We start from the raw sequence: 14128 nt of genomic DNA, 5'->3' as shown, positions 1-14128 counted from the left end.
GTGTGTATTACCCACTGGTACTTCATTGTGTAGTGCCCCTCCTTCTGGAACATCATCTGCCTGAGTATGGACCGCACCAGAGGACTCGACATTGCCACAGATTTCAGTAGCTGCCTTCGCGTCCTTATCCTCTTCGGATTCAGAGTCCGAGTCGTTATATACCATACGAAGAGCACGCTTCATAGGACGCTTAGAGCCTTTGGTGACTGGTCGTGGTTTGACATGTTCTAGAGTGTAGACAATGAGACATAGAAATAAAGAAACAAATAAAATAAACTGACTCTTTTTTCCCTCCGAGACGTTTGAGGGCCCATCTCGAAGTCGCATTGCTGTGCCTGTAAAATCTGAAATAAGCAGGACTTAAATAGAAGCAAATAATACTCACTTTCCGGCAAGGCTGCTACGCTCGATGAACCCACTGTCAATGGGGATAGTGGACCGCCCTTTGTTGGAGAATGGTTTGACGTCTGCAAGGGAGGACCCTTGGGTTGGGGATTGTTCTTCGCTCCTACTCCTTTCTTCCCCACTTTCGAAGCGTCAGTCTTCTCTGTCGATGGGGCAAGCTTCTTTGACGCACGCGATGTATTTGTCGACTTAAGCTTCCTCTTCCCACGTGCTGCTTCTTCGTATTCCGTGTCAGGTTCTTCGGAGGGCTTCTCTTCAGTGGACGTTAGTTCGATAACATCACCCTGAGCTTGACGGGCAGCTGGCTCACTCCGATTCTGAGGGACAGATGGCTCGTTCCGAGCCTGGGGGATAGCCGACCTAGGAACGACTCTGAAAGGATGTAAGGGTAGAGGTGGAAGTAGATCAAGTTCCACACGCATTTTTGGTTTCGGGGGGATCGCCTGAGGTGCGCGCTTTGAAGCAGAAGGTCCAGCTCGATCATCATCATCCGATTCATCGATAGAAGGTAGAGGAGGAAGAGGGGCCTTGAGCGTTTTATTACCCTTCTTTATTTTTGTGGTCGCAGTGCTGGGCTTGAGGCGAGCAGGGCCGTTGTAATCCGTGTGGCCATCAAGATAGAGTTGTCGGGCACCAGAATGTGGCCAATCTGATGGAGGCGCTTCGCCCACGACTACAGGCTTCTCAGAGGCAATCATTACCGCTACATGTCATAAAAATCAGTTCGCATCAGTTCGCTAGCATAGCGTAGTTGACACGTACATCGCTCATGCTCAGATTTGCAAATTACCATAGTTCCTGCCTTCAAAGCATCTGCAAGTGCTGTGACTTCCTTCTGTGTCAGCGCAGCAATACCTTTCTTCTTGGAAATCTCATTGTGAGTTTCGCCCGGTAAGAGACACTTGTGAGCGGGGTATCCTTTGATACAAAGATTGGCTTCCACAAGGGCCGACGGCATAAGTTTCCAAGGAAAGTTCTTGTCATTGAACCCAGCGCCAGGTCGAGCTAGCATAATAAGATTATGTTAGTTAACGTGAGTAAAAAAATAGTGGTGATAATCAAACATACCAACTCGGGCTGGTGTGACGTATGGCACATTAGTTTAAGTGAATGAAAAGACAGACGATAATCAAACATACCGACTGCCTTGATGATTTGGCTCTTCACCCACTTCAAACCATCGTCGCGTCCCTCAATGATGTCAGAAGACTGATCCAGGTTGGTGGTGGTGGTTGGGTCATCATGACTATCATCAACGTCGTCCCTAAATGCGTCATCGACTGTGGATAGAGATGTCGTATTGCTGTTTAGAGCCACGTGAGGATTTGCGTAAACATAACTAATCTTCGACTTACTACACATGTGCCTTAAGATGACCTATAATTGCATCATTACTGGCGCGGCACCATGTCTGCCAAAACTATTACTTGTTGAGTGTGTATCAGTACATATACCTATGAATAAGCTTACCCCCGCAGCGCCAGGTGTGTTATAGTTGTGACCGAGTGATCCGTCCTCATTAACCACCTTCCCACAGAGTATGATAGCTGCTTCAAAGCCAAATTTAACGGAACCAGACTCAAGCTACGACAAAAAGAGTCAGGTGGTGTCAGTAGATAATATAATAACATACAATATTGATAACCCTTCGATAGTGTTTTTGAAAAGTTTGGCCACGCTGCGCAATGGTTTGGGGAGATGACCCTAGGAGAGATGCCTCCTCGTGCATCGACAGGATGTCTTGATATGTGTCGGGGTAGGCTTCCTTGAACTTATCGTAGCATTGTGTTCGCACGGTTGCACCTGCAAGACGATAAACATGATATACATGATTCCAGTGAAATTGTACTCACTAGGTGTACCACCTCCTTCAGGTGCCACTCTGCCAATGCGAGCAAGTTCTTGCCGGACGTTATCTTTAAAGTAGTTTGCGTAAAGATTCCAGTAATTGGTACTAACCACCGTGCGTCCACGGCTCTTCAAGAATGAATTGATCAGCTGGTTGACGGGGAGTGTGGTAGATGTTGACAGATTGAGAAAGCAATGTTCAACTTCTGCAAACCCGGCATCAAGGGTTGCGTTCAGTTCTGTAGACCTGCGTCCTGTAACAGTGGGACCATCATTATGCGTGACTGGCTCATTCTCCTCAGGAAACCGACTATTGGAGACAGCAGCAGAAGGATAATGCCCCAGGTCCAACCGTGGACTGGGATCTCTCGTCACAATAGGGAGTGCCTGAGTCGCGGCAGTGTTCATCGAATTGGTGTTGTTAGTCTTGCTGGCGCCATGCTGCAGCGGCGTTGGTGGGATTATATTTGTGGTTGGCAGGGGGAGCACATGGTCTCGAGACGAGGATGGCACGGGACGGAGTACAAATGGGGCGAGATGAGACAAATCCTGGGGAAAACCTGAAGGTTGTTGACCCGCAGGGCCTTGCGAGCATCCACGAGGAAGTGCCATCGATGGTCCCATTGAACTTTGAGGAAAATGAAACGAGGGCTGAGGTGGTAGGCGGGACACATCTTGCATGGTGAGCTGGCCGCCTTGCACATTAGCAGGCACAGACGTTCCAACCACGTCTAAAGTTTGATCCTCAAGTAACCCGGCTGGGAAGGTGTCACCTCCCAACATGTTATAGGTGTCAGCGCCAGAGTTTTGCTCCATCCAAGCAGCTTGGTGGCTCATACTAGAGCCATAAAATAGATCTGGCAATTGTGCAGGGGCAGGTGTGAACGGCGAGGCATGACGACTGTGAGCAACATTAAGCGTAAGTGATGATGCATCATTTGATTGTGTGGGGGCAGCAGGAGCAAATGGAGATGGCGAGGCCTGACGACTATGGGCAACGTTAAGCGTAAGCGACGACAAATCGCTTGATTGTGGAGGGGCAGGTGAAGCAGGTGGAATTGGTGAGGCATGATGACGTTCAGCAACATTAGGCGCAAGCAATGACGTGTCGCTTGTTGAAGTCCCCTCGTGGTTAAAGCCTGGTGGATCAGACTGTGCGCTGTCCTCAGAGGGTTGCTGACAGGCCTGGCGACAGAGAGTGGCCCCTCTGATAATGCCAACGTCCCATGCCGTAGGCTTGAGCTTGCTCCTGAGGCGGGAGGGTGTCAACTCAACAGGTGGTGTTTGATATCGTCCTCCGCCTAACTGCTCTTGAGTGTAGTCGAATGTAGGAGGTGAGTCCATGAAGGGGTTAGGATATGACCACTGGTCACTAGCAGGAGGATTATCATGGGTGTTCTGGGTCGACCACTGGTCACTGGCAGGATTATCACGGGTGTTCTGGGTCATATCTGCAATATCTAGCAAAATGTATATGAATATTAAGAAGATTGGATGCAGGCAGGAGGGCGTTGCTTACCTGCCCAGAGGGGGTGAAATTGGCACTGTCCTTTGAACGTATTATACGAGATACTAGGTGGGCAGCTGGGGTCCTGAAAGTGGGCGAAAAAAACGGACACAAGGCCTCATACTTATGGAAGATTTAGTCGGTACAGGGTCTCTGTTTCTGCAGGCCATCTTTAATTTCATTCAGACTAAATAAGTTAGAACAGGCAGGAGTACAGAAGCGAAACTCAACGTGCAAAATATTACGGAGGTCTAAGAATGGTGGCTGAAGAGGGTGTAGAGGGCGACTCGTCGAATAGCCAGGTCTTTGGGAGGCTCCGGAGGCTCCAGAGAGGGTTCGGCATAAAAGCAGATTTATTACTAAAGATCACATTGAGGACAATGAGGCTGAAACCTTAGTTTGTACCCGAATACAGCGGGATATCAAAATCAGGTTAGAGGTATGAGCACAGATTATGTTGGGCTACGTACACGTCCTATCTACGTTTGGTCTCAGGATAGAGATAGGCTCAATCAGCGTCTAAGGCGCTTCACAGGGTAACGACCACTCTCGCAAATTTCATCCTCACAATCATTTTCATCATCAGTACTGTCATGTTCAGAGCTTGATTCAGCCCCATTGACGGAAGTAATTGGGGGAATAAGATGCTCGGTGCGCGTACTAGATGGTTTGTGAACTGCTCGAGAAGCTGGGCAGGGTGGCGGTCGCATGATAGAAGCTGAGCTGGGAGGCGGCTGTGTGATCCGCGGTTGTGTGATAGAAACTGGGCGGGGAGGCGGCTGTGTGATCTCCACAATGACTTGGACGCGACGATGAGAGACTGGTGAAGAAGACAGTTGAAGAACAGGTGAAGGAGACGGTTGAAGAATAGGTGAAGGAGACGGTTGAAGAACAGGTGAAGGAAGCCGTTGTAGACGACGAAGACCCTTTTGGTCAATGTGGCCATCAGCAAATGCACGTCGCCCACGGGGATACATGGAGCAGGCTGAGGGGGCGTCTCCGATGATGACAGGGTCCTTTGAAGTAGTGAGACGCATGCGAGCAGCATCATTCGTAACTGCTCGAATGGTGAGGGTACCTGCCTTGAGGCAATTGATGAGATTGACGCGATGCTGTTGGGTCAGATCGTGGATGCCTTTAGAACGAGAGATAGTGGGTCGCAGCTCGCCAGGCATCAAGGTCTCGTCAGGATAATTGACGAGAACATACCCAAGGCGAGCTAATTCTTTTGGAAGTGTTTTCCAGGGGAAGTCACTACCTGTGCGCCCACGCAGTGTCCCGCCAAGAGATGCTACAATGATGTCAAGATTAGTGTAAATGTGTTGTGACGAACCTACCGACAAGCGCCTTTATCCCACCCATGATACAAGGTATCCCATCGAGGCTCTTCCATCCTTCACTGACTTGGGAGCCTTCGGTGACTTCACTAAGTTCAGTGTCCGCTGTCGACACCACCTTATCCACCATCTGGAAGCATATCAGCAAATCCGAAAATACAACCATAGTACAGTCAGTACTTACAATCCGAGTAACCAAAAAAGTCTGTGAGTCTGTGAGCGTGGCAACATCAATAAGGTCACGCCGGTAGGATGATCTTGATGTGCTGGTGGATGCGGCCATTTTGCAGGAGGTAACGTACAATTAACGTACAGAAGTACCGGTAGGTACTGATTGATCAAACGATAATGTGCAAACCATGAAAATTTTGGAACTTGGATAATTGTAGTAAGTTCGAAGAAGCGAAACTGGAACGTTGAAATCGAAGAGGAAGAACAGTTCAAGCGCCAGGACATACCTGAAACAGTAATTATGACCCAAGGGACTGGTACCTGGTGCCAGCTCATTTCTGGAGGCTCGAGAGGGTTGCAATTTTTTTCATAGCCTTTTGGGAGGCCTATTTCGCAAGTGGCACTATGCAGGGCGCGATGAGTCCTTGATACCATTATCCAGTAAGCTCTACATCATCTTCACGCCCAGTGACTGATTCACCTCCCAAGTCAATGGTTCTCCCATCCCAGACCACATACAGCATGCAATTCACATTTCCAACACTGCCGTCCCGGATCTCGAGAAGCTTCTCCAGGGCCCAGACATCCCCTCCTGTACAGTCGACAGTGCTGCTAAAATACGGAAAGGCCACATTGTCCCGCCCCCACCCACCGACACACCTGTGCCAGTTGAAGTCATAAATGGAGAAGAGCATGGTTCTCCCATCGACCCTGCTGATCTTCCCAAAGGCCCTTTCTTCGAGGAAGCTGTTAACTCAGGTGTGTACCCTGTACAGTCGACAGTGCTGCTAAAATACAGAAAGGCCACATTGTCCTGCCCCCACCCACCGAAACACCTGTGCCAGTTGAAGTCGTAATTCTTCGAGGAAGCTGTTAACTCGGGTGTGTACCCGTATAATGCATTCAGGCTTCCCTTCTCCCACCTTGAGCGCCCACCGAACGTCGACCCAACTATGGTTGCAACACGCCTCCAGCGCCTCCTCATTCCCTCCATAATGCCCGTAGGTCTCGACGTGCACCAGATCATCAATGAGCGCGATCGCTTCATCGAAGCACGCATCCAACAGCGCATTAAAGAGCTCGAGGAGATCCCAGCCACCATCGGCGATGGCAGCTTTGATTCTCTGGCAGATGTTATCCTCAGTCCGCACAAGCAAGAGCCCCCCAACGATAACCAGCGACTCTCAGCACTGTCCCCACACGAGAAGTTATGTGCAATGATCGAGCTCAATTCTCTCTCTCTCTCCAACATCGTATCATGCGTTTCAGAAGAAAACGGGATGTTGAGCACTGATGGTACCCGATAGGAAGAGGTGGTGCTTCTTGTTATGGCGTGATAGAAGGGTGCTAGAATTCTGGGAGTTATCTTATAGAAATGCTACTTTTGCGGTGAAGACTTCCTAATAGTGTTGTACTACATTCTGCGCTGGATAGCCCATCATTAGTCAGTTGACTACATCGAAGTTTCTATGTTCACTTAAACTTGTAAGTGATACAGACTAGGATAGTTCGGGCTCTCCCTAGGCGGATTGCCTAATCTGATAGCGGGCTCGCTATTGGAGAGACGGGGATCTTCTCTCGAATGAGAGGTTCGGGGGTTCCACTTAAGGTAGCGTCGGCTTCCTTAAGGTGCGGCTTAGACTGAAGGACTGGGACTGTCTTTCAGAGGAAGTTCTGGATAAAACCTAGTAGAATCAAGTAGGGAATATACATGATTCTGTCTGCTCTATATACTGTCGTCCGTGTGCACAGACCAATACTACGTTCGGTAGGTAGGTATAAGTGTGTCTATACAAGGGCATCTTATCTGATGCCATGCGGTCGATTATCTGTACATGAGGCTTACCATGCCTCTCTTATCTGTCCTTAAGGCGTAGCATGCCTTGGAGTCTAACTGCGCATGCTAAGGCATGCGGCTTCTCTTCTGACCATGAGGCAGAGCTTCCTCATGATCCGGGTCGAGGACCGTCTAGGTCCGATCAGATGTGGCCTAGGCTGGTCTAGGTCTTCTAATGGCATCCAGGCCGTTCTAGGCGTCTCTACGAGTCTCCGTTGAGTCGGTAAGTCTTCCAAGACGGTGCATATGGTGGGATAGGGGCTAAGGTCATGATGACCTCCGTAGGAGGGGTTCTCGGTTTACATGTTATTGTAACAGTAAGTCCATCGGTGTGACAGTGTCTAAAGCGCTTCGGTGGCTTCGGCAGCCCAAATGGCTATCTTATTTGGCTTATGGCAGGAACTTGACACATCTTGAACTTGACATCCTAAGAATTGAGCACGCCTTATAATAGGTAACGGGCAAAATGGCAGTGTGTTTAACTGGGCCATGATGCTTGTCTTACTTTGCATGAATTTCAGAAAGCTGCATGGCTTGCTCCCTTGACTTTCCATCCTTTTGACTCGATTTTTGAATACATTTGGTCACTCGCGACTTGCTACATTAAGCATCCAATGTCATTCAACGTCTATCATGCTGTAAAATAGTGTAAATGCAGCAATATATATTTCTGAACACACAGAACCTCGTTGAAGAGTAATGCACCAACATCATTTGCCCCCTCTGTTACTCTCCCGTATCCTCTCATCTTGGTGGGGCAATGCCTATCATTGATATTGAACTACACTATGACATCATTGGTAGGGCAAAAACCATAGTATGGAGATAGTATCGCATATTGTCCATATCTCGCTCATGCATTCCTGTAACATATCTACCACGTACAATGGCCAAAATGGTAGCTAAAACCCATACACCACAGTCATACCCATTGGTTTGAAGGTGTTCCATCTAAATAATACAAACTGTCAGAATCCTGATAAAAACACAAAGTGAGCTTACATTCAGTGGTCGTGCTACCCACCCTTCAAGGTCAATATCAACGTGATGGCCATGTTGACGCGCCACTGCCAGAAATCGAGCAATCAGTTTCATTATATCCTTTTGCATGACGCACGTCAGTTAAACCAAAATACGCAATTAAAATCAACTTACTTTAACATCACTTGGCCAAGGCTTCCTATCGCCAAGGCTATCAAACAGGTGAAGCTCTTTGTGCGACAGCCGGATGACACATAACACCCAGTGCCCAATGACTGATGGACGATGGATTGGAAGCACCCATGTATCCTTGTCCCAATAGCGGACCCACGATGCATTGCGCCAGATGACATCATCTGGCGCATTGTAACGAATACGGGGAAGATCGTGAGTTGACAACATTGCGATCTGTGTCGATGTATCCCACTGAGAGTACCACAGAAGGATGGCGCAACTGTTAATACATACGTCATTGAGGCGTGCCGTCGGAGATCTAAGCATATCAATGTCTTTCGGCTCAAACACCTGAGGAGGGATTCCATTGTGCGAAGGTCTTACTCGGGCAGCAACCTTCCTAGGCTGAGAGCCTGGCGCGGATGGTGGGGTGCGTGACGGAACACGGAAGTCATCCATAAGGAGATTCTACGACAATTTATTAGCACCATATTCCTGACATTGAACATATACGTACCTCAGGAAGATCCCAATGGATGACGGCATTAGCTTCGCGCCCATAATTAGTCGAGTCGTCCTCATCTAACTCCAGGGTGCCCATCTCGTCCTCTAGAACATCAACAAGTGCAGCCTGCTCAGAGTCAACCTGTGGGGCATGGTCAGGATCAACAACAGGGAATTCATCAACCTCAGGATCAGGTAGTGTGAGCGTGCCAGTATTGTTCCAGTGAGATCCTATAGTTCGTGAGCCTCCTGAGAGGGTGGTAGCAAGGTCTAGTGCTCGGTCCACTTGGCTAGCGAAGCGTGCCGAAGAAGCTAGGGGATTGGACCATCGGAATTGGAGCCGGAGGAAATTAACAAGCCGTTGTCGCAATGGAACAGCAAAAGGTTGACCTAGTACAAATGAATCAAAAAAAGAACTTTACATCAGAAAAATTAAATTAACTTACTTTCCAGCAACCGAACTGCAAGTTCAAGTGCTGCAAGTTCATCTCCGAAGAAGCGACAAAGATTCTCGGCCTCAATGCCAAGGCGGATCTGCTCCTCTTGACAGCATTCCTGCTTTAGTAGCGCACGGATACCATCTCTCACGTCTGAGTCCTCCAACCATCGGGGAACCTCTCCGACTGATGGTGTGATCCATACGTCTTCCATCAATCTTGGATCGGAGCGTAGTTCGGTCAGTTTTGTGGGAAGTGGGGCAGGAAGTAAAATCCCCCAAGTGGGGTCGTACAATGACTCCAGTCGTTCACAGTAGGAATTAAATTTTCGGATAGCAGTCATGAGGGCAGGTTGACGCTTAGCTATAGCTTTACGTGTGTGTTGATGTAATTTAGTCCCTGCAAAAAATTAATAAAGCATAATGTGGCAAAAGGGAAGAACTTTACCTAAAGCCTGCTGTGCGCCACCAACTGCTCGGTCAAGCTTGTCCCACTCGAAGAAACTAGCAATGGCGCGCTTACGAACGTTCATCTTGAGATCACGTGCCATTAGAAGAGTGCGGACAAACTCAAGATTGACATCATGAAGCTCGGGGAACCTCTCATGAACATTGAGTGATGAGTAAAGGGCCTCGACTTTATCCATCAGTCGGTCATGTCCCCTCTCGAGGCTCTCCAGCGCCTCTAATGTGTCGTCAGAGGCAAATTCTTTCTCCAACATGGCTCTCGTAGTCTGTAGTGCTCTATCTGATGTGTCCAGGTCTGCCTGGAGAGCCAATACGGTGTCCAGCTCTTTCTTAAGACGAGCAGGAGCATCTTGCAAGGTCACCTATTAACACTGATCAATTTCTAATAAATCTTACTTACGAGCACGAATAGATAATTGCGATTGACGTTGGTGGGACCACTCAGACTTCAATTCAGCGATGGGAATTCCACATCGTTCTAGCATAGCTTGCGCTGCTGAACCTTGCTCTTTGATTCCTCGTCTAAGGCGGTGCTTAATCCAGTCACCGAGATCTGTTTGCATCTCGGATCCTATGGCTGCTGCTTGTCGATCAATAAGCCACAGGCGGCGCTGGCGCTAACGTCTTGTGTGAGTAAGATCGTAATTAAAATGAGGTGGCACACACAGAAGAAGTCCTCTCAACACCGATCAGCCGGACAAAGCGTGACCAAAGTCGTTCGGTCCCTTCCCCATCGGACAACCCAAGGCCAAGGCACATTCGCGGATTATAGATGAGCTGGCAAGCCCACTCATGGCCATACGCATGCATTGCTGTGGTTGCGAGACGAAGTCGTTTGGTTATGGTCTCAGGAAGAATATTATACTAGAGAGGTGTGAGTGTGTAAATAGAACATAAGTCTCAGCATACCTTTGCGAGTGATCTGGCCAGAACACACCCAACATCATACAGGGCAACAACGGTAGCCTCCGGTGGGAGAAGTGAAAACAAATGCTGAAGAAGGGCTACAGAATATTTTTGTTGTTCTCCAGGCGAATCAATGTTAGCAAAGAAAAGCGGGATGTCATGACGACAGATCAGCGCCATGATCCCGGTGTCATCAAAATTATCCATTGCAGTTTTCTGTTTTTTGCCGTCAGCAGCCTCGTAAGCAGTCTCGCATTGGTCGACAGCTTCGTCAGGGACAATGGGGGTATGTGCCTTTGGGGGGTGCTTACGTTGGGTGTCTATATGGCGACCAATTTCATCAACAAAGTTTTTCGGGATAAAGTAGGTAGGGTCATAGAATGGAGGACAATCACCAGCAGCGCGGCGATGACGGTGGTGGAAATTCCCGTCTGTTGCAACGTGTACATCGCCTCCTTCATCTGTGGGCCTGCCATGCAGTACGCCCCCAAAGCAGGCGGGACATCGTTGGACCAGAAGTGGCGCGCATCGACCTGGTGGAGGGAAATTGGTGCCGTGCAAGGAGGCCTGGAATTTCGTTATGTGATCGCGACTTTGTTGGAGAAGCATCTCAAGTTGTCGTTCGACTTGAATTTGCAGGATGTCGAACCACTGAACAGCATAACCGAGACCCCGACGAAATGGGTCTTGAATAAGTTGACCCTTCCAAAGCTTGTCAGTAGTAATTCGAGTATGTAATTGAAACTTACCTGTGCGTCGGTCACCTGGAAGCCCCGACGAGAGTAATGATTTTTCAGCGCTGATGCGAGAGCGTTAATCGCGTCGCATGAGCGTTCAAACAGTGCACGGTAGAATGAAAGTAAATCAACAGATACAGCCATTCGAGGCTGTGAAGGTGCAGTTGGGAATAGACCATGGTGGAGAAGTACCTGCGGGAGAGTGGAGCATGTACAGCTTAGCACATCTATAGACGCGTATCCTAAGCAAGTATCAGTGCCCGCTTCTGTGATAGATAAATATAAGCTTACGGTCAAAAAACAAACACATCAAAGTTGCTCGTTTTGGTGTACATGGTAGTGTCCCAGTACATGCAGATATGACTGAATGAGTGGTTTCCAGTGGTTTTCCCTGCGTTCGCCCTAAGTAGAGAAGTAGAGGATCGATGAGAGTTGGGATGAGGTCGCTCCAGTGACTATACAGTAAACTAGCCGATCGGTCTGACACAATCCATCGTTTGACTGGAGTGTCGATTGCTGAGGTATCGAGAGATGGTTGGTCGAACGTTTCCACATCTTCAAAGTGAAGTGCTGTGGTATCATCATTCTCTATGTGTTGAGGGTGCTTGGCAGTATCATCGTGTGATGGATGAGGAGACAACACCTGCGAGCTTTGTTCTTCATACCGTGGCTTCATAAGTTCCTTCATTTCAGCCAAAAGTCGGCGGCGTTTCGCCTCTGCGCCTGGTAACTCCACCAATGTTTGAGTCTTCCGTTTATCTCGAGCTTTCCTGGGGCTCACAAAGTGGTGGCCCAGGCCAAAAGTTGCGACTTGAGCTTTACGAGTGGGACGGGGTGTTGAGAAAGACATAGTGGTGGAAAGAAGAGAAGGACATACCACTTGAAAAATCAGAGAGTAGCGGATGCCAAGCTAAGTGCAAGTGAGGCACAAGATGTATCAGAGGTATCGGAGGGTGGTGCAGGAGGTATTGGAGGTATTGGAGGGCGGTGCAGGAGGTATTGGAGGTATTGGAGGGTGGTGCAGGAGGTATTGGAGGTATCGGAGGGTGGTGCAGGAGGGTGGTGCAAGAGGGACGAGAGGTGAGAGTTATTAATAGATGGTGGGAGGGTATGTCTCAGAGACTAGTTTCCCATAACATATTAACCGGGTCTCTTAGACCCTTTATAGGCACCGAGAAGTGCTGCCTGAGGTGCCAATGGCAGTGATTGCACGCGCTTTGCTATCGCGGCGGTGAGTAAACGTGAGACGCTCGCACGAAGAGCACTTTCAGCGTCACACATTAGTTGGACCGACGACGATGAATGCCTGGTCGCTTTGAAGACTATCGATTCATACAAGATGCATACTACAGTTGAAATGCTCATAATGCATATGCTAACAATGCATAAGTCTCATAATGCATGGACTTTTTTGGATCCCGACGGCGTTCCCATGTAATTGACCGCATAATGCATAATGCATAACCTTTGCATAGCCAATATGCATTATGAGGTACCAAATTGATAGGACGGGACAATAGGTACGACAATGTATTGCATAAATTTATTGTTCTGCCAGGCCATACTGTAAGAATGATACATTAAATACCTACAATTATAGATGAAATGGGATACAATAATTACTGAAGTCCATAGATACCTATCATTGTAGGGCTGATATATCAATGGAGGATCCTGTCAGGACACTCCCATAATAATCTCACACCCCTAATTTTCGCATTTTTGGCCACCTACTGTGGGAATTTCCCCACAACACTTAAAAATAGATTGCTTCTCCACATTTTCGCATTTTTAGCCACCCCACTACACCTAAAACATCACCCATTTTGGGAATCTCCACAATATCAATTATTCCCACACCCTCCCCACCTCACTGCAGCTTCACCACCACACCACAATAGGTCCCCTCTTGTATCTAAGTAGTAGTTTGGTATATATATGTACAATATAATGTAATAGACCGCTTTTTTTGCTTATTTGTGTGCCTGCTCCTCCTCTAGAGGCCATTTAACATATGTTAGAGTAAAGAACACTTTCGCACTTTTGCCCCTTTGGTGGGAAAGTGTTCTATTATATTCAAAACATGTTTATGAGCATATATGAGTATATTCCCATCTTTATTTGACCCCCTGAAGCGCCCTACATCAATAGATATAGCACATATGCAAGAAAACACAGAATATGTTCCCATTTAATTATTTCTAGGTGGACAGACTTGGAAAAATGATTCCCAGCATCTATTCAACAATATGAACAATTTATCAGGAGCCCAGGACCATGGGATAATTCCCTGTTGCATGATGTGCCCCCCCCTCTCCTGATGGTTCACCCCCTGTGAAATTTTTTCCTGCAGGACCGGACCTTAATTGAGGTGAGGGGTCTATTTCTATGTATATTTGGAGTAGATCTATCATATAGCTGGCCCAGAACACACATAGGATCCTGCTACAAGAACAAAAACATAGAAAATCTCACTTTTGACACTTTTGATGTTTTTTAGTATCTTACTCTTGCATAAATAATACAGCCTGTTCATATATCATTAGAATAGCATATATACTTGCTTTTTATGACAAGGATCAGCTCAAAATAGGCTGGAGGTTTGAGCTAGTGTAGATACTTGCTATTTCTACTGATAAGGAGCCCATACTTTCAAAACATCGAAATTTAATAATCAGACACCTGGAGTAGATTTCAAGTACATTCACTATCATATACTTAAATTTACAAAACAATCCAACAAGAATTGAGTGCTGAGGAAGTGAAATAGATAAGAAATTGAGTGTGGGAAAGTTCAAAGACTCAAAACATCGAAAA

General features: G+C 47.6%; 3 protein-coding genes across 3 annotated transcripts; 1 reads left to right on the top strand and 2 right to left on the bottom strand.

Annotated features, from left to right (window-relative positions):
- Positions 1–2062: 2062 nt before the first annotated feature.
- HD556DRAFT_1212859 (uncharacterized protein) lies at positions 2063–2508 on the bottom strand (the record flags this gene model as incomplete). The annotated part of the gene is made up of 2 exons (XM_041296601.1): positions 2063–2208; positions 2268–2508. Coding segments are annotated over 2 exons (387 nt in total), but the record flags the coding sequence as incomplete, so codon positions are not given.
- A 3061-nt stretch (positions 2509–5569) lies between these two features.
- Positions 5570–6575, top strand: HD556DRAFT_1479759 (uncharacterized protein; the record flags this gene model as incomplete). The annotated part of the gene is made up of 4 exons (XM_041308600.1): positions 5570–5592; positions 5642–5709; positions 5758–6027; positions 6139–6575. 4 exons carry the CDS (start codon positions 5570–5572, stop codon positions 6573–6575), a joined length of 798 nt encoding a protein of 265 aa, XP_041159598.1.
- Positions 6576–9196: 2621 nt separating this feature from the next.
- On the bottom strand, positions 9197–11987 carry HD556DRAFT_1238286 (uncharacterized protein; the record flags this gene model as incomplete). The annotated part of the gene is made up of 7 exons (XM_041297966.1): positions 9197–9600; positions 9649–9926; positions 10116–10285; positions 10335–10532; positions 10578–11276; positions 11339–11553; positions 11603–11987. 7 exons carry the CDS (start codon positions 11985–11987, stop codon positions 9197–9199), a joined length of 2349 nt encoding a protein of 782 aa, XP_041159597.1.
- Positions 11988–14128: the final 2141 nt, after the last annotated feature.

Source organism: Suillus plorans (genome assembly GCF_016647745.1).
Source record: "Suillus plorans strain S12 chromosome Unknown HD556scaffold_32, whole genome shotgun sequence".
NCBI classification, from domain to species: domain Eukaryota; kingdom Fungi; phylum Basidiomycota; class Agaricomycetes; order Boletales; family Suillaceae; genus Suillus; species Suillus plorans.
Note: the sequence above shows the minus strand (reverse complement) of the source record. Positions and strands in the feature narration are given on the sequence as shown.